The sequence below is a fragment of the Notolepis coatsorum genome (genome assembly GCF_963971535.1).
Source record: "Notolepis coatsorum genome assembly, chromosome: 2".
NCBI classification, from domain to species: Eukaryota; Metazoa; Chordata; class Actinopteri; order Aulopiformes; family Paralepididae; genus Notolepis; species Notolepis coatsorum.
In genome coordinates, this window is record NC_140166.1 from 189,251,637 (window position 1) to 189,272,085 (window position 20,449).

A 20,449-nucleotide genomic window follows, 5' to 3' on the forward strand; every position below is an offset into this window, starting at 1 on the left:
TAAATAACCAACTCAAACGCAAAAGCGTGCTCACACTGATGAAAAAAGAACATGTGGACATTACTCTGCTAAGCGAAACGCACATTCTAGAGAAAGACATAGATAAATTAGCGGACAACACATACCATAATATTAGTCACTCTTCTATTGGTACGAGAACTCGGGGTGTAGCCATAGTCGTTAAACGTAAGTTGAATATTGTACTAAAGGGAGTATGGTCTGATGTAGAAGGTCGGATAACTATAGCTAAGATTGAACATAAGAACAGGAAAATAGCGTTGGTAGCGGTATACGCCCCAAATTTGTACGAAGAAGATTTCTTCACTACACTAACCAATGCAATGTTAGACATTCCCGATTACTCATTTATAATAGGTGCGGATTTTAATGCCATCTGGAACCCAATGATGGACAAATCTTACCTCGCCTTTTCCAGCAAACAAAAGAATTCATCGAAGGCATTAAAGGATTGGTAGAAGATTACAGGTGTAAATGACTTATGGCGGTTACTTAATCCCACGACCCGAAAGTACTCTTGTCGATCTGCGAGACATAATACATTATCCAGAATAGATTATGTCTTTGCATCACAGAGACTATTTGATAATTATGAAGTGGAAATGATACCCAATGCATCACTGTTATTTACTCCTTAAAGGTACATTTGGTATACTATCCTCCCGAGCCCCAAGATGGCGATTTAACTCGATGCTGCTTAATAACAAGGAATTCATTACACAACTCAAAGAAGCTCTTATAGTATTCCAACGGGAGAATGCAAACTCGGTGCAAGACCCCAGAATATTATGGATGTCGGTAAAGGGAATGATCAAAGATTTCACGGATAGCTTTTCCTCCAAAATGCGCAAGAATCAATGCACAAAACTGGCTGAGCTGGAAACGCTTTACTCAACGTTATTTAATTCTCTAAAATACAACAACTCAACTCGACTAGAGAATCAAGTTAACGTACTAAAAATAGAGATCAATGCCATATACAGACAACAATCGGAAATACAAATACGCAGCACAAGACAACAGCAGTACTCCCATGGTTCCAAACCTAGTCACCTATTAGCCATGCGATTAAGAATTAATGCAAAATGTGCAGATATAACTACCATTAGAGCACAACAAGTACTTGTAACAGATCCTGTAAAAATAAACGATACATTCAAAGAATTCTACTCCGACTTATATAAATCAGAAACGACCTTCGATCAAAACAAAATGGACACATATCTTAATCAAATTATTCTCCCTAAACTTTCAGAGGATGACACTAAACAGTTAGAAACACCGATCACACTAGAGGAACTCAAGAAGGCCATAACCGCAATGCAAAGTGGTAAGGCTCCTGGAAGAGACGGTTTCCCATCAGAAATGTACCTTTCTTGTTGGCACATAATTGGTCCCTTATTACTAAATATGATCTTATACTCAGTCAAGGAGGGGAACTTCCATAAGAATGACAATATTGCACTCATAACAGTCCTCCTTAAAAAAGACAAAGACCCCAACGAGTGCGGTAGTTATAGACCTTTAAGCCTCCTCGGAACCGATATCAAACTGTACTCTAAGGTATTAGCCATCAGATTACAAAAGCATATGACGTCTTTAGTTCACCCGGACCAAACTGGCTTCATAAGAGGCCGCCTGATCACTGATAACATAAGACGAATACTGCACGTACTAGATGCCGACAAGGATGACACCATACCTAAGGCGATGCTGTCCCTGGATGCTATGAAAGCCTTTGACAGGCTGGAATGGTCGTATCTATGGGCAGTATTAGAAAGGATGGGGTTAGGAAAAGGATTCATTGACATGATTAAAGTATTATACAAAGACCCATCGGCCATGATTACAACAGGCACAATCATCTCCAAAATCTTTCCGGTATCACGCTCTGCCAGACAGGGTTGTCCTCTTAGTCCCGGACTATTCAATCTATCATTAGAGCCTTTAGCACAATATATAAGACAATCCCAATCCATAGAACCAATCGTAATCAAGGGCACACAACAAAAAATTTGTTTATATGCGGACGACGTAATATTGTTCATGCAAAACCCCAACACCACATTGCCTCATCTGCTCAAGTTGATTGAGGACTTTGGTGATTTATCGGGATTTAAGATAAATTGGCCGAAGTCGGCTTTCCTTCCACTTAACACCCCTGCAAAAAAAGATATAACCCTCCCAGGAGAGATACCGATGGTAAAACATTTCAGATGCTTGGGAGTGGAAATATTCCCCACCATAAGACAAACGGTGAAGCACAATTACACAAAAATCCAAAACAAAATCAAAGATGACCTCGATAGATGGGCAAAACTTAAAAACACAGTACAAGCACGGATATCAATAGTTAAGATGGATGTACTACCTAGAATCAACTTCTTCAGTTCAATGCTACCGTTACCCCCTCCAGAGGGTTACTGGAAAAGATTACACTCCTCCACATACAAATTTATTTGGAATAACAAACCACCACGTATAAAAAGATCCACCGCACAGAGAAATAAAGCAGATGGTGGCATGGCATTTCCAGATTTTTTCCAATATTTTAAGGCGTACACATTAAGACCATTGACAACATGGTTTGACCCCCAAGCATTAGTATCCTGGAGAAAATTAGAAGAAAACATAGTAGCCCCACATAGACTGAAGGACATAGCATACACTAAACTACCAATCAAGCACTGTGAACGAAAATTTGGCCCCATAATTACTCATGCGATCCGGATATGGCGTGAATCACAAAAAAAAAATCCTAACCCACATAAATGGCACAATCATACTCCCTTATTCAATAACAATGCACTCTTAATTGAAAAACGACCTATAAGATTCCCTATATGGGAAGAGCAAGGCATACACTCATTAGGGGATGTTTTTAACAAACAGGGTTTTTGTAGTGATAAAGAAATACGCAAAAAATGTAATCTCACCAAGTCCACATGGCTTTTTTACAAACAGTTACAGCTATGTTTGAAGTCTCACGGTGTTCCATTAGACAGACCAATTGAACACCACAGATACCACAAATTCTTCTATGAAAGAGAGACATCGAGAGGTTTTGTTTCAGAATTGTATCATCAATTACTAACGTCCTCGTATGAAACCCTCCAACTAGACTCTGTCTGGAGGAGAGATATACCAGACCTGGAAAATGACTTTGATTGGCAAGGAGCCTGGGCAAATGTCCGACTTACATCAAGGAACCCGGATCATCAACAAATCAATCTTAACTATATTCATAGGACATACTTGACTCCTATAAGACTGTGCCGAATGGGGCTTAAACAAGACTCCAAATGCTCCCAATGTACAAATGGGGACGAAGGGACATTTATGCACATGTATTGGGACTGCCCACCAGTTAAGGCATTCTGGAAAGATGTGACCCAACAATTATCAAAACTCGTATCTTGGAATATACCTGTACACCCCTCGGTATTACTATTGAATGATGTTTTTGAGTTTGCAGTGAATCCACAGCTAAAGAGATTGGTTTTATCGGGTATCACAGTAGCTAAAAAGCTGATCGCATCACGCTGGTTTCAACCGGAAAAAATTTGCCGGAAAGTTTGGTTTCTTACATATCTCAATGTGATTTATCAAGAAATATCTACAGCAAGAATTCTGGGTCTCAATTAATCCAAAATGTCAATGTGGTTAGAAGTGGTGGAGAGAATAAAAGCTAGCTTATAATGGTAGTGTCTGGTTAGGTGCGAGGGATAGTGGAGGTACTTCTCAAGGTGGGGTCCGGGAGGGGGGGGTTTGAGCTGGAGCATATGTGTGTAGGTTTTTTTTAGATAACAGGTATTAGGGGTATATCTTATATAAGACAATTAACTAAAATGTGATCTCATTGGATGTGCTCTGACAATTAATGCTTGTATATCTTATCGTGTGTTGTCATGTTTGTTTATGTGTTTGTTTAAAAAATAATAAAAAAATAAAATACAAAAAAAAAAGTTCGCAATTTTTCACTGCCAGACTATGTTAAATGAGTTCTTCATAAACACGCTTACTTACTTACTTACTTACTTACTTACTTACTTACTTACTTACTCACTCACTCACTCACTCACTCACTCACTCACTCACTCACTCACTCACTCACTCACTCACTCACTCACTCACTCACTCACTCACTCACTCACTCACTCACTCACTCACTCACTCACTCACTCACTCACTCACTCACTCACTTACTTACTTACTTACTTACTTACTTACTCACTTACTTACGCCTTTTACCCCATTTGGGGCATAGGCCATCAAGAAGAGTTCTCCAAGCATCCCGATCCTGAGCCAACCTCTCCAGCTAATGACTCATTAACTCATTGACTGCTACGCTGTTTTCCCATCTCTAATCCCTGGTGCCAGCGTTTCAGACCGTTTTAACGATGTTTGTATACCCATTGTATATTCTATATTATAGCTATGGAGACATACTATGGCTAATTTGAAATGCTTATATTTATACTCCCAACAGGGAACAAACCATTTGTTTCTACATACATCCGTTCCTTTGCAATCCCAGGCTAAAGAGTGGCCATTTCCCAAAAATCCCTGCTAATTTTCTAGGAAGAGAGATATTGCGTCTTTTGTGAATCATGCGCCTGGCTTGGCCCGGCGGTGAGATTTGGAGTTGGACAAGACCCCCCATGTATTTGTAATCCAAAAACGTACTTCGTCCATTTTGTGCACCAGCGAATTTGTAAGAAGGAGGCTGGGAAGAGTGGCGCTATGAGGAGCCAAAGCTAGCCTCAGTCGTGCCAGCTCTGCGGCCCCGCTTCTGCTTTCGATCCCTCCGCCGCCTACGAGGCCTCTTTGTCCGTGGAGGCGATGTAAACAGACCCGGTGTGCCCGGAAGTCTGACAATATCATTCGGTCCGTCGAAAAAGATAGGTAAATATCAGGTAATCCGACATGTGAACCAATGTCAAGTAGCTCTTGTCTTGTGTACAAAGGGTGAGCGCGAATATACTGGGCGAATAGACTGAACATGAGTATGCAAATAATAGTTGATTTGCCGTTCCTGGTGAGACAAAAAGCCGCTGCTTGATCAAGCGCCGCCATCCTAGCTAAAAAATGTACTAAAAAGGTAGGCGACACTGCCACCTATCGGGATTCGATGATCATCACAGTAGGCCTATTACCAAATCATACAAAAAGTCCGGGGGACTGTCTAGTATCATAATAAAAAAAAAAAAACATAAAACGAATATACTTGTTTTTGGCGTTCAACGCATAGGCGTTGGTAGGTTTTTGGCATGTGTTAACGAAGCACAGTTGAAAAAAAACACACATTTTAAATTGTATTTTGATTTGGTTTTGGAATACTTCCTCTTCCTGTCTCTCCAGGTATTGTTCTTGTGGCCATCAACCCCTATGACCAGCTGCCTATATATGGAGAGGAGGTGATAGATGCTTACAGCGGCCAGGACATGTCTGACATGGAACCTCATATCTTCTCTGTGGCCGAGGAGGCCTACCGCACCATGACCAGGTCAGAGTCGGGTCTCAAAGGCCACCTTCCTCTATGACACACTGTTGACCTTCACAGAATACACCCCAGGATCTCTAAGTATTAACCTTAGAATTTTGGTAGCATATTCGTGTTCCTGTTCATACATTGTTCATTGAGAATTGTTGTGAAACTCCAGCAAACAAGTCAATCACAGTATTGATTTCACCATATGCTGTCTGACATTGATGATGTCACTGGTAGTCATCATCATAGACATATAGACCACTGCAACACTTCCGGGATTCTGAAATCGGGGAGGAGATTGCGGGGGGGGTCAAATGAATGAATGTGGATGAGAGCCTTGACATTAAGTGATTGCAGATACGGCTGTGGGGGTGCTAGAGACATAATCGAATAGACTTGTATGCGCTTGAGTCTCCTAAACACGGCGCGAGACATTCCTAATCGATCAGAACTAAATTTGCAGCGAAAAAGACCGTTTTTAAGCATCGATTTCCCCATGCACATGCGCAGATTGGCCACGGAGTGTGACGCAACGCACATCCACCTGGAATGTTCCATTAGAGGGGGTGTTGTGTTGTGAGAATGATAAGATAGAATTAAATATACAGTAAAAGGAATACAGTACAAATATACAGAAGTCTACAGTAAGTGTAATATTGCACAGTGTTGTGCATTTATAATCAGTAGCTTAGGCTACATAGTAGGCTAATAACAGCCTATTCTAGTCTAGCAGGTGCTGGTATAGACGTATAATATATGACATATATGACATATAATGAAATTTTTTGACTAGATATATGGTATATCTAGCCAAAAATTTCATAGATGACTGAAAATCAACATTACTAGTCTATACCAGCACCTGCTAGACTAGAATAGGCTGTTATTAGCCTACTATGTAGCCTAAGCTACTGATTATAAATGCACAACACTGTGCAATATTACACTTACTGTAGACTTCTGTATATTTGTACTGTATTCCTTTTACTGTATATTTAATTCTATCTTATCATTCTCACAACACAACAACCCCTCTAATGCCCCTCTAATGGAACATTCCAGGTGGATGTGCGTTGCGTAACACTCCGTGGCCAATCTGCGCATGTGCATGGGGAAATCGATGCTTAAAAACGGTCTTTTTCGCTGCCAATTTAGTTCTGATCGATTAGGAATGTCTCGTGTTGTGTTCAGGAGACTCAGGCGCATACAAGTCTATTCGATCATGTCTCTAGCACCCCCACAGCCGTATCTGCAATCACTTAATGTCAAGGCTCTCATCCACATTCATTCATTTGACCCCCCCCGCAATCTCCTCCCCGATTTCAATGTAACGCGGAAGTGTAGTGGTCTATATAAAGGCTAGATGACTCACCCGCGCTGCAATAGTATAGTACATGCACCATAGACATTCATGTTATTAAGCAATGCAACTTGAAATTTGGCCCTCTTATTACACATGTGATCCGGATATGGCGTGACACACAGAAATGTCTTACTAACCAACATAAATAGCATAGTCATTCTCCCCTATTTAATAACAATTCACTCCTTATTGCACAACAACCTATCAGATTTACCAAATGGGAAAAGAAGGGCATACATACATTGGGGGATGTCTTCAACGACCGGGGTTTTTGCAGCTTTAAAGATATATCTAACAAATTTAACCTCACCAAATCCACTTTTTATTTCTATCTACAATTAAGAGCAGCTTTAAGGGCTCATGGAGTCCCATTAAAGGTGCCACTTGAGCACCACAGATATCACAAATTATTTTATGAAAAGGAGACATCGAGAGGCTTCGTCTCTGATTTTTATCGTCACTTACTTACGTCCTCATATGAGGTCCTTCCTCTAGACTTAGTCTGGAGGAAGGATATACCAAACTTGGAAGTAGATTTTGATTGGGATGAAGTTTGGGCTCATCACGCAACCCGGATCATCAACAGATTAATCTTAATTTTATTCATAGGACTTACTTAACTCCTAGACGTTTGTACCTAATGGGGCTCAAACAAGACTCTCGATGCTCCTTATGTTTAAACGGTGATATTGGTACATTTATGCATATGTATTGGGAATGCCCTCCTGTTAAGATATTCTGGGAAGAAGTAACCACGCAATTATTAGAATTTTTATTTCTGACCATACCTGTACTGCCTTCGGTATTGTTGTTGAATGATGTTTCTCAGTTAGCAGCCTCTATACAGGTAAAGAGACAAATTTTGTCCGGTCTTACGGCTGCTAAAAAGCTGATAGCATCACGCTGGATTCAACCGGATAATATGTGCCGGAAGGTATGGGTTCTTACCTATCTCGATGTGATTTATCTAGAGATATCTACCGCACGAATTTTAGGTGTTAATGAAGCCAGCATAGCAATCTGGTTAGATGTGGTGGAGAGGATAAAGGATAGCATATGAATTTGTAATTCCTGGTGTTAAACGAAATAATGGATGGATTGTCCAAGAGGGGGTCCTGAGGGGGGTGGGGGGGGGGGGGGGGGGGGGAGCGAGCAAGAGCATATGTATTGTATTGTATTTATTATGGGTATATCTTTTAATCTACATTTATTTTGATTTAAGTACTGGACTGTCATTATTGTTATTATTATGTCGATCATAGTCCTGTGATTTATTGTGGATTTCTACTGTTAATGTATTGTGTGTCTGGTTTTATGTAAAAAAAGGGTAAATAAAAAACATTTGTTCAAAAAAAATGTTTATGAGTGGGCGTGCTGCCTGTGACAAGATGGCCGCTGGTGAACTATGCTGGAGACTCCGCCTTGCACCATCTAGTTATATATCTTTGTATTTAATTTTTTTTTATTATTTTTTAAACAAACATATAAACAAACATGACAACACACGATAAGATATACAAGCATTAATTAACAGTGCACATCCAATGAAATCACCAATTAGTTAAATGTCTTATACAGGATATGCCCCTAATACCTGCTATCTAATACCCTACACACATATGCTCTAGCTCGTACCCCCCCCTCCCGGACCCCCCATTGGATAATCCATCCATTATCCCTCGCTCCTAACCAGACACTACCATTATATGCTAGCTTTTATTCTCTCCACCACTTCTAACCACATTGTCATTTTGGATTCATTGAGACCCAAAATTCTTGCTGTAGATATTTCTTGATAAATCACATCGAGATATGTAATAATCCAGACCTTCCGGCACATTTCTTCCGGTTGAAACCATCGTGATGCTATCAGCTTTTTAGCCACTGTGATACCCGATAAAACCAATCTCTTTAGCTGTGGGTGTACTGCACACTCAAAAACATCATTCAGCAGTAATACAGAGGGGTGTACAGGTATATTCAGAGTTAAGAGATTTGATAATTGCTGGGTCACTTCTTTCCAGAATATCTTAACTGGTGGGCAGTCCCAGTACATGTGCATAAATGTCCCCTCGTCCCCATTTGTACATAAGGAGCATTTGGAGTCTTGTTTAAGACCCATTCTGTTCAGTCTTATAGGAGTCAAGTATGTCCTGTGAATATAGTTAAGATTGATTTGTTGATGGTCCGGGTTCCTTGATGTAAATCGAACATTTGCCCAGGCTTCTTGCCAATCAAAATCTTTTTCCAGGTCTGGTATATCCCTCCTCCAGACTGAGTCTAGGTGGAGGGTTTCATACGAGGACGTTAGTAATTGATGATACAAATCTGAAACAAAACCTCTCGATGTCTCTCTTTCATAGAAGAATTTGTGGTATCTGTGGTGTACAATTGGTATCCTTAATGGAACACCGTGAGCCTTCAAACATAACAATAACTGTGCGTAAAAATAATATGTGGAATCGGTGAGATAATTTTTTTTGCGTATTTCTTCATAGCTACAAAAACCCTGTTTGTTGAAAACATCTCCTAATGAGTGTATGCCTTGCTTTTCCCATATAGGGAATCTTATAGGTCAAGAGTGCATTGTTATTGAATAAGGGAGTATGATTATGCCATTTATGTGGGTTAGAATATTTTTTGTGTGTTTCACGCCATATCCGGATCGCATGAGTAATTATGGGGCCAAATTCGCTCGCATTGCTTAATTGATAATTTGGTGTATGCTATGTCCTTCAGTCTATGTGGAGCTACTATATTTTCTTCTAAATTTCTCCAGGATACTAATGCTTGGGGATCAAACCATGTTGTCAGTGGTCTTAAAGTGTACGCCTTAAAATAGTGGAACAAATCTGGAAATGCCATCTAGTTATATATCTATGATCATCATAGTATTGTATCTGTTCATACAGGGAGGAGAAAAACCAATCCATTATCATCAGCGGGGAGTCTGGCGCTGGGAAAACCGTCTCAGCCAAGTTCACCATGCGCTACTTTGCTGTGGTGGGAGGAGCAGCACAACAGACCAGCGTCGAGGAGAGGGTGCTGGCCTCCAACCCCATCATGGAGGTAGGGATCATGGATGGATGATGGATGGATGATGGTTGGTTGGCTGGATAGATATGGATGAATGATGGTTGGTTGGTTGGTTTGTTGGTTGGCTGGCTGGCTGGCTGGCATCTGGATAGATGAATGATGGATTGAAGGATTGATGGATTGATGGATAGATGAATGGATGGGTGATTGGATGAATGGATAAAGAGATGGATAGATAGTTGGTGTTATCAGTCATTAAATACTAAACATAAAAGAAGATACAAACAACAGATGGGTTTTCTTTCTCAGTCCATAGGAAACGCTAAAACCACTCGCAATGACAACAGCAGTCGTTTTGGGAAGTACATTGAGATAGGCTTCGGCAGGAAATGGGACATCATTGGGGCCAATATGAGGACCTATCTGTTGGAGAAGTCAAGAGTTGTCTTCCAGGTAAGTTCTTCCCCACTGTTGCCCACAGAAAACGGAGAAAATCAAATAACTGAAGTGACACTACCTCTCACGAATGTACGGTATCTCTGTGTGTATTTAAGGCATCAGCGGAGAGAAACTACCACGTCTTCTATCAGCTCTGTGCCTCCAGACAGCTGCCTGAGATGAGGGTCCTTCAACTGGGTGAGACTCTCAATAGACTCAGTGACTCTCTCTCAAATACAAAAACAACAACATTGTGATCAATTGTGAAATGTACCATCCAGGGTACATTGTTTAATTTGAAACAGAGGATATAGGAATAGCTATATTCAAGACAGCCTAAACAAGTTAAAACACTGTCCCTCAGACAGCCAAGTACTTGTAGATATCTTCAAGGTTGAAGTTACTTCAGTGCTTTAGGGGTTCCCAAAGTTTTCAGGCCGCGACCCCCGAAATAACAGTGTCAGAGAGCCGCGACCCCCACTATTATAGGAGGTATAAAAAAATATAGCCCCAGTCAGGCCACTTTTTAAGCGGGGGTCCCCCACCAGGACATTTTGTGTTACAAAGACTTCATTTCCTGCATTCTGGTGCAGGATTTGTACCCTTTAAATGCCAGTGTTTGTGATGACATGACTGCATTAAAAAAAATAAAAAATTAAAATCTTTTTGGAAATCTTTTATTTTATTTTTTATAAATCATCTGGCGACACCCCTTCCCCCCCCACCCCCCCCCCCCCCCCCCCCCACGACCCCCACTTTGGGAACCCCAATCTTGTCCTTCAGATGCTCCTGAGCGTTTCCGCTACACCAGCCAGGGAGGAGAGATGCTCATCCCAGGCACTGATGACGCGGCAGACCTGGAGCGCACTCGCAGCGCTCTCACCATCCTGGGTACAGCCTCACTATTCTCACACACAAAGATTTGTATCTTATTATCTTTTTATTTTCGATATCATTTTTCTCTATACTTTTATCAAAATCTTTTATGATATATTTTCCATTTTGGACCTGCAGGTGTGCAGTCAGACCAGCAGATGGAGCTCTTCAGGATCCTGGCAGCTGTTCTACACCTGGGCAATGTCAACATCCAAGCCAGTGGGAGAGGGGGTGACCGGAGCTATATTGATGTAAGGTTGTATTTTACTTAGCAGGCCTGTAGTCTCTAGGCAGGTCCAGCAGAACAGGTCCAGCAGAGCAGGTCCAGCAGAACAGGTCCAGCTGAGCAGGTCCAGTCCAGCAGGCCTGTAGTCGTTGTCACTCTGGTGTCCCTTCTGAGGCGTTTTAATTATGTCTCTTTATCTTTCTGTACAAAAAAGTTACTTTATTATCACTTTATTTCCAAAAAAGAATCTTTCCAAAAGATATTTCCATAATTCTTTGTGTAGTGAGTGACCAAACAACTATGTAAATACCATTATATTATCATCTGTGTCATTGTTTAAATTAGATTACGCCATGGTGCTATCTAAGTACAAAATTGGTACCATGGTGATACATGAAATTATTTATACAATGGTACGATGGTAAAACAAAAAATACCATCAAACTGCCATGATACATTTTTTGTAAGGGGTGTATATTTTGCACCTAAATCCTGTGTTTTTCCTGCAGGCAGAGGACCGTTCTCTGGCCGTCTTCTCCAAGCTGTTAGGAGTAGATGGTCCCCAGATGGCCCACTGGCTGTGCCACAGACGCCTGGCTGTGGGGGGCGAGATGTTGGTCAAGCCCATGCCTGGCCAGCAGGCGGTGGAGGCAAGGGACGCCCTGGCAAAACACATCTACGGTCAGCTGTTCACATGGACCGTCCAGAGGCTCAACTCAGCCCTGCGCACACACAGAGGGAAGACCAAGTCCTTCATCGGGGTGCTGGATATCTATGGGTGAGTTTAGAGCTGCACTGGATGGAGGATCATGCCGTTATATGTGTTTCTTGTGTCGCACAAAGACAAGAATCATATACAGGACATCCTAGCTGACAACATTGATAGTATAAAGAACAGACAATAGGTTGTCACTGCATCTAGGCAAGACGGAATCCATATTAATGGGTTCAAAAATAAGGCTAAGCAGGGAGGACAAACTTGTTATAACCACCGGAGGCACAACCATCACATCACAGCCCTCAGTTAAATATCTAGGTTGTATCCTAGATGAGACTCTAGGAGGTGCCCACATGGCCCTAAATGTCCTGGGCAAGATAAGCGCCAGAACAAGGTTCCTAGCTAGGAAGTAAATTTTTCTTAACTTTGACTGCCTAAAAACCCTTGCCTCATGTCTGGTCCAGTGCCATTTCGACTATGCCATCAGCTCATGGTACTGGAGCCTTAACAAACCTCTGCAACATAAACTCCAAACAGCACAGAACAAACTAATCAGAGTAGTATTAGGCCTAAACTCCAGAACCCATATAGGAAGGACTCAATTTACACAACTCCACTGGCTACCAGTGGAGGCCAGAGCTAAACAAATACAGCTAGGGATGGTCCACAAGATTTTAAACAGGAGAGCCCCATCATATTTTAACAACCACCTTGAAATGATTGCACACACACACAACACAAGAGGAAGCCTGAGAAATGTAGTCCCCTGTAAACACAACAGGAAGATGGGTCAAATGTCATTTAGATATAGAGGTGCAGTGGAGTGGAACAAACTACCACTCAATATCAAGGAAACCGAGAGTGCTGCAGTGTTCAAATCAAGGATAAGGGAGCAGCTGTTTAGCAACCTGCCACTGTAATGTTGGTGCGACGGTATTATGTATGTATATATATTGTATATGTTGAAGGAAACGGGTGTTTTTGGGTGTTTTTCAATGTATGTGATGTATAGATTGGGGGGAGATGAGAGCATCTAAAGGGTCGAAATGTGCAGGCTGACGGTGGTGGAAGCAGGAGAGGTGGTTCAGAGCGAGCAGGGTGATTGTGAGCACCACACTGAGCAGGGCCGAATGTTGACATTCCGATCTGGAACACATTGATAGCAGCACAGAGCGAGGGAGAGGGGTGACATCCTTAATGCAACAGTAATGAAACGTTTTGAAATGTGTGAAAGGTTATTAGCAGTTGTCATGACAGCGCGTCGCATGACAACCAGAAGAGGGACAGGGCCGTCGTTGCTATGACGAAGATCTATAAATCGAACAGTGGTTCCGGGTAGGGGCAGACTACAATCTGACTAGGACTCAGATCACACTGAATAGAGACTCTCTCCTCTCATCACGGAGAGGGGGGGGGGGGGGGGAGGAAGGATGTCACATCATTATTAGCTTCGGCTAACACGAGGATGGTCTTGGCTAACGACCAGGCCTGACCACCATTGGACTGAATAGCAGAAGGACGATAGACTGAACGCACCGAAAGATCTTTAGAATAGATCTTACAAGGACAATACGAATTGGTTCCCATCTGATTATGAGGTCTCTGTTTATCAAATAAACAATGCTTTTCCTTGTAAGGTAGTACGTTGTCGAAGTGTCGAATTCTTACGAAGGTGGAGAATTATTATGGTTTGCGGATCGCACTGACGGGGAGAGATAAGGATTGTACAGCCAGTGTATGAGACGTCGGAGAGATAAAACACAACGCAGATGGGGAGATGATTACACAAGCCAAACAGATGAAGACGTGATACTGGCCGATTTGATCAGAATCTAACAGTGTGTTGAACCTCTGGTGAACGATGAGTAATGTCTCTATGCACTTTGTTGATGAAAATCAGGGATGTCCGATATTAGCCTACCGATATTGGCATAAAAATGTGATATCGGAAAATATCGGTATCGGTTTAAAAAAAAAAAAAAAAAAACCTGCATATATCGGTATCGGTTGATATCGGTTTATATCGGTATCGGAAATTAAGAGTTGGACAATATCGGTATAGGTAAAAAAGCCAATATCGAGCAATATATATATATATATATATATATATATATATATATATATATATATATATATATATTATTATATTATTTATTAGAATTTCTTTTATTATTCATTATTATTATTATTTTATTTTTTATTTTATTATTATTCTTATATGCACTAAGAATGCTCTATGCACTTCAGATGCCATAATGCCACTTGAAACCAGTAACAACAGGGACAACGATGGAAATAAGTCCTGGGCCCTCATTCATCAACGTGACGTAAAAAATGTTCAATTTCCATACTTAAGCACAGAATTTAGAATGTGTGCATGCACAAAAAAAACGGGATTCATCACACGTGCGTACACAGGTCCTACGCACACCTGTCATGATAAATATCACCTTGGTCCTACGCCGAGGCTCGTGCACACTTTCACGTATTTGCATACCAGAACCGCCCCGATTAACCATATACGGTAATGGAACACCCCCATGAAATGTGGAAAAGTGGACTAACCCAAGCGAACTCTGAGAGACTTCACTGAGAGCGAGATTGATCACCGAGGTCCGACCAACAACTTGAACGTATAATCTTCGGTGCGCCGGGAGCCAAGGATGTTGACTGACCCAGTCCTGCTACAGAACCAGCACATTGACAGAAATAAATGACAAGAGATGACCCGACATTAAGCACTGTAATGACTGAAATTAAATCAATTTCAGCACGCCAACTCTGCGCTCTACAATGCCTATTGTGTGCGCTCGTCATGAGCCCGTGGTTCTGATCAGAGTCATTATGGCTTCAGTGGATAACCCTGATCTACATTGTGATGTTTTAGATACCCCAGTAATAACATTACAATTGAATTAAATACAATTAGGCCTGAATGAGACTCCGGCCACCGGCACATTATCAGCCAAAATGCGCGTTTATTGATGGAGCAAACTCTGAGAGATTGTTCACAGAGGCGCTGCCGAACCAAGATATAATATGATGTGTATAATATAATGTGTGTAGAGGCATATGATACAATCTATTTCGTTGTTGGTATTAGGTAGCCTATGAATTACATATAATAGCAGCCAGCCTACATTATTATGCAACAGTAACTTGCGCATATATAACACACAGCCCTGCACAGCCTGCATACAGTAAACTAACTTGATCATTAATCTAGCTGTTGTATCTTTACGCTTATGAAAACATTAAATAATATGTATAGGCTATAGGCCGCCTATATTCTCAAATGGCTTAATGGCTATCCGAGTCCTCGATATCCTCGCGGACGGACCAGTATTTATATGATCATATCATATTCATATTCATATCATAGTTTACTCTATCAGCCTACCAGCATGTAATACGTTCTTTGTTAGAACTCAACTCATTATTATTTTGCGCATAGATTGCAGAAATACGGGAACGTTTTGATTTAGGCTTTGACATTGTAAAACTAAATAAGTGAAATTCTGTAATATCACCCACACGATATATGCTCTGTGTCCAGAGCATGTATGCTTTTCATTCATAAGACACATTTATTGCAAGGGTTTTGTATACACATACACTCAACAAATAACCTCTGTCTGTTCTCGTTGCAATGCGTTTTTATATCGTGGGTGTTCATATGACTTGTATTCTGCTTACAGCTTCGGGGTTCCACTTATTACGTTCAACAATGGCAAAGCCTTTTAAATATAATCAAAACGTTCCCGTATTTCTGCAATATATGCGCAAAATAATAACGAGTTGAGTTACGCAGAGCACAGTCAGTGCTTATTTCCGCGTTGTGAAAATATTCTACCACCGGCGCCACCTACGCATGGTCCGACCTGTGCTTAAATATACGCACAAAGTCAAGCACAAGTTCAAATAGATAAATCCCACACTTTGCTTAGGAATGGTCGTACGCACGGCTTAAGCACATATCTGTGCGTACGTCAGGTTGATACATGAGGGCCCTGGACTTTTCGTTTTATCCCTGACAAGGCAAATACAAATGTTGATCTGTCAATGTTGTTATGTTTGTTGTTAATAAATAAATCCTAAATCCTCACTACTGGAGTATAATTTGGAGCCACAAACATTTGAAAAAGTGTCCCTCAAAGGTCTCTAGTAATTAATTACCTAGAAATAATATTACCTCTCTCTCTCGCTCTCTCTCGCTGTCTCTCTCTGTCAGGTTTGAGACCTTTGAAAGAAACAGTTTTGAGCAGTTCTGTATAAACTACGCCAATGAAAAACTACAGCAGCAATTCAACAGGGTGAGTCAAGAGAGACAGATAAGACTCCCTCCTGTGTGTGTGTGTGTGTGTGTGTGTGTGTGTGTGTGTGTGTGTGTGTGTGTGTGTGTGTGTGTGTGTGTGTGTGTGTGTGTGTGTGTGTGTGTGTGTCCAGTAACCCCCCAGTCTGTCCCCTGCCTCTCTGCAGCACGTGTTCCAGTTGGAGCAGGAGGAATATGTGCGAGAGGAGCTGGCCTGGAGCAGGATAGAGTTTAGTGACAACCAGCCCTGCATCGCTCTCATAGAGGGACAACTGGGCCTGCTGGACCTACTGGACGAGGAGTGCAGGGTACGTCTCTCTCTCACTCAATTCAATTAATGTATCCACACACACACACATGCAAACACAAACACACACACACACACACACACACACACACACACACATTTATGCAAAATACATGTCGTCAGCTTGCGACTGCAACGTGTTCCTGTTCGCGGACGACTCAGCCCTGCTGGTCTCTGACAAGAACAAGTTACAGGTTGAAAAAACCCTCAGCTCAGAATCTGCACCTGGCTCGCTGATAACAAACTATCATTACACCTGGGTACACCAAATAACAAACTCAGCAAAACCAACGGCTTCTCTGTTACAGTGGGTAACAATATTGTCACAAGGAAAGATGAAATTACATACCTGGGTTCCATCCTAGTGACAAATCTTTCATGTGACAAAATGGCATCCAATGTAATAAAAAAAAGTCAACCAACGAACAAGATTCTTGTACCGGATCTCCTCTCTAGTAAACAAGAATACCCTGAAGACTCTAACAGGAGCACTAATTCAAGGGTACTACGACTATGCTTGCACCTCATGGTACCAAAGCACCTCAAATGCACTAAAAACAAGATTACAAACATCACAAAGCAAACTGGTCAGACTACTGCTTGACCTTACTCCTAAAACCCACCTCACCCCTGCCTATTTTGACAACCTAGGATGGCTCAGAGTAGACGACAGAGTACAGCAACTTGCAATGGGCCTGGTCTACAAGATACACTACACCACTAAGGTACCCATGTACATGTCGAAATACTTCCCAAAGGTCAGTGAATACCACGACCACAACACCAGAGGGAGTTCTACAAATCATGTTCAACCCAGATTTGGCAATTATGCCACATCAATGTGGAACGCCCTACCCACAGCCGTAAAAAAAAAATTTGAATCCCTACCCACCTTCAAAACCGCTCTCAAAGAGCACCTACGGGAGGCTGCAATTCGAAACTGGCCCCCTTAAATGTCCAAACCCACCCTCCCACCCCCTCCTAATGTACACAGACACATTTTAACAGCCTCAAGTGGCTCAGGGTTGAGGAGAGGGTCTCTCAATTAAAACTCAACATGACACACAGGATACTCGGGAATACTGTCCCTCAATATCTTAGTGGATATTTTAACATGGTAAGGGATGTACACGGACATGCCACCAGGGGTAGTACAACAGACATCGTCCCAGTGAGATGTAATAGAAAAATAGGCCAAAACTCATTCCTGTATTCAGCAGCAGTACTATGGAATAGCCTACCAATGGAGTTGAAGCCCATAAACCCCTTCTCCACTTTTAAATCAGTTATAAAGAGGTGGATCATAAGTAGCAGAAGCTGGGAGTAGTGACCAAAGGGTTTCTAATATGTGTTATTCCTTTTTATTCTTTTATTGTCTATAAAATGGAATATTATTGTATGTGTTTTTTTTTATACCACACATCCTGACATACAGACACTACAAACACCCACGTCCACACACCAGTACATAAATCCACTGACACCAATGATGAAGGACTGAATGAATGAATGAATGAAAACTTTATTTAACAGATTGCAGAATGGGTACAATACAGTACGGCTCAATACACACAATTGTTAAGGGGATGCAGACCTGAGAAAGACGTTAGTCTTGTTTCCATCAGGGTCCCCCATTTTCAATTCATATAGACATTTATGACATACACAACATACATGACATTTATGGCATAGGGACATATAGGTATTTAGTACTGATACATTTGTGACATAAACGGTATTCAAATATACAGTACTGTTACCCCTAGATCCTGACAGAGTATATACATATGATGGGGAGGGGACTGTACATTAGGAGGGGGTGGGTGGGTGGGAGAGAGATATACATACGGCGGGGAGGGAATATATACATGCGGTGGGGAGGAGACTGTCTATTAGGAGGTGGTGGGGGTTTTGGGCATTTACGGTGGCCAGTTTCGAATTGCAGCCTCCCGTAGGTGCTCTTTAAGAGCGGTTTTGAATGTGGGTAGGGATTCACATTCCTTTACAGCTTTAGGTAGGGCGTTCCACATTGATGTGGCATAATTGCGAAACGTATTTAGTCCCTTGTTTGAGCCGAATCTGGGTTTAACATGATTTGTTGAGCTTCCTCTGGTGTAGTGGTTGTGGTATTCACTGACCTTTGGGAAGTATTTTGACATGTACATGGGTACCTTAGTCGTATAGTGTATCTTGTAAATAAACTATAAACTATTTTATCTATCTATCTATCTATCTATCTATCTATCTATCTATCTATCTATCTACAGTTTCCTCCCCCTCAGATGTATATATTATCTGCTAGGATCTCTGTTTTAACAGTACTGTATATTTGCATATCTTGTATGTCACAAATGTAACAGTACTGTATACCTGTATGTCATATATTGTCATAAATGTCATGATATATATCTGTATGTTGTGTATGTCATTAATAACTGAAAATGGGGAACCCTGATGTAAACAAGACGAAAGTCTTTCTCTGGTCTGCATCCCCTTAACAATTGTGTGTATTGAGCCGTACTGTATTGTACCCATTCTGCTATCTGTTAATAAAGTTTTCAATCAATCAATCAATCAATCAATCAACACACACACACACACACACACACACACACACACACACACACATACACACACACAGATCAAACAATGTTGCTATGATATAGTTTGTATGAGGGTTGTGCAAGGTCTGTCAGGAAACATGAAAACCATTTCAGACAAATATGTTGAAATGTACTAAATTACTAAATGTAAATGTGAACTACAGCACGGTCCTGTAAACTGTACAACACTTATTTTACTAACTGAACTCGTTGAATGTAATCTGACGTCTCTTTGTCAATGTGATAATGAACATAACCATGATCTCTCTAACGATTCATTGTTAGTGTTGCAAAACTGAGCACAGGGTGACAGTACTATCTTCCTGGACTTTAACTTTAACTTTTAAACCGACATAGTACAATTTTACACTTATTGTATATTTCTGTATATTTTTACTGTATATTTTATATTAGAATGTAACATAGGAAATGTATATCCCGGACCGTATTTTATTCTTAGGCTTATTTTTATTCGTATTCGTGACTTTGGTTTTTGTCTACCTAAATGTTTACTGTTTACTGTGAGCGATTTGTAGTGCCAAATTTCCCTCGGGATGAATAAAGTATTTCTATTCTATTCTATTCTATTCTATTCTATTCTATTCTAATCTCTTCATAATAGTAAACTAAATACCTATAGACACCTGTAAATCGGACAACAGCTATCCAAGAGCCTGTCTCTTCTTTTGTTAATTTAATTTTGTTCTCCGTTTTTAAAGTTGCTATCATTATAGAATATTAGAATGTATTATTTTACACATTGCTGTGTGATGCTGGCTGCTGACGATGACCCAGTTGAACCCAGAAGGGATTAAGGATATTTCTACTTGTCTCTTCTCAGATGCCTAAGGGCTCAGAGGAGAGCTGGGCCAGGAAGCTGTATGAGCAGCACCTGTCCAGCCGGCCCCACCCTCACTTCCGCAAGCCTCGCATGTCCAACACCGCCTTCATCATCCTGCACTTCGCTGACACGGTGAGTCATATAGTTGACCTTCATGTGTCGCCACACTGGGGGTCTATAGGAGACGAGGTAAGACCTGACCTCCGCCTGTGTCCGCCAC

At 41.2% G+C, this 20,449-nt stretch overlaps 1 protein-coding gene across 1 annotated transcript in view; it reads left to right on the forward strand.

Annotated features, from left to right (window-relative positions):
• Nucleotides 1–20,449, forward strand: part of LOC311223054 (unconventional myosin-Vb) — a gene marked incomplete at both ends in the record, with an annotated part of 51,297 nt that overhangs the window by 4,393 nt on the left and 26,455 nt on the right. The window contains 10 exon segments of the mRNA XM_084307753.1: nucleotides 5,380–5,524; nucleotides 9,785–9,941; nucleotides 10,218–10,361; nucleotides 10,463–10,544; nucleotides 11,130–11,237; nucleotides 11,361–11,473; nucleotides 11,958–12,226; nucleotides 16,398–16,479; nucleotides 16,646–16,786; nucleotides 20,230–20,361. Coding sequence (XP_084163879.1) covers nucleotides 5,380–5,524; nucleotides 9,785–9,941; nucleotides 10,218–10,361; nucleotides 10,463–10,544; nucleotides 11,130–11,237; nucleotides 11,361–11,473; nucleotides 11,958–12,226; nucleotides 16,398–16,479; nucleotides 16,646–16,786; nucleotides 20,230–20,361 — 1,373 coding nt within the window.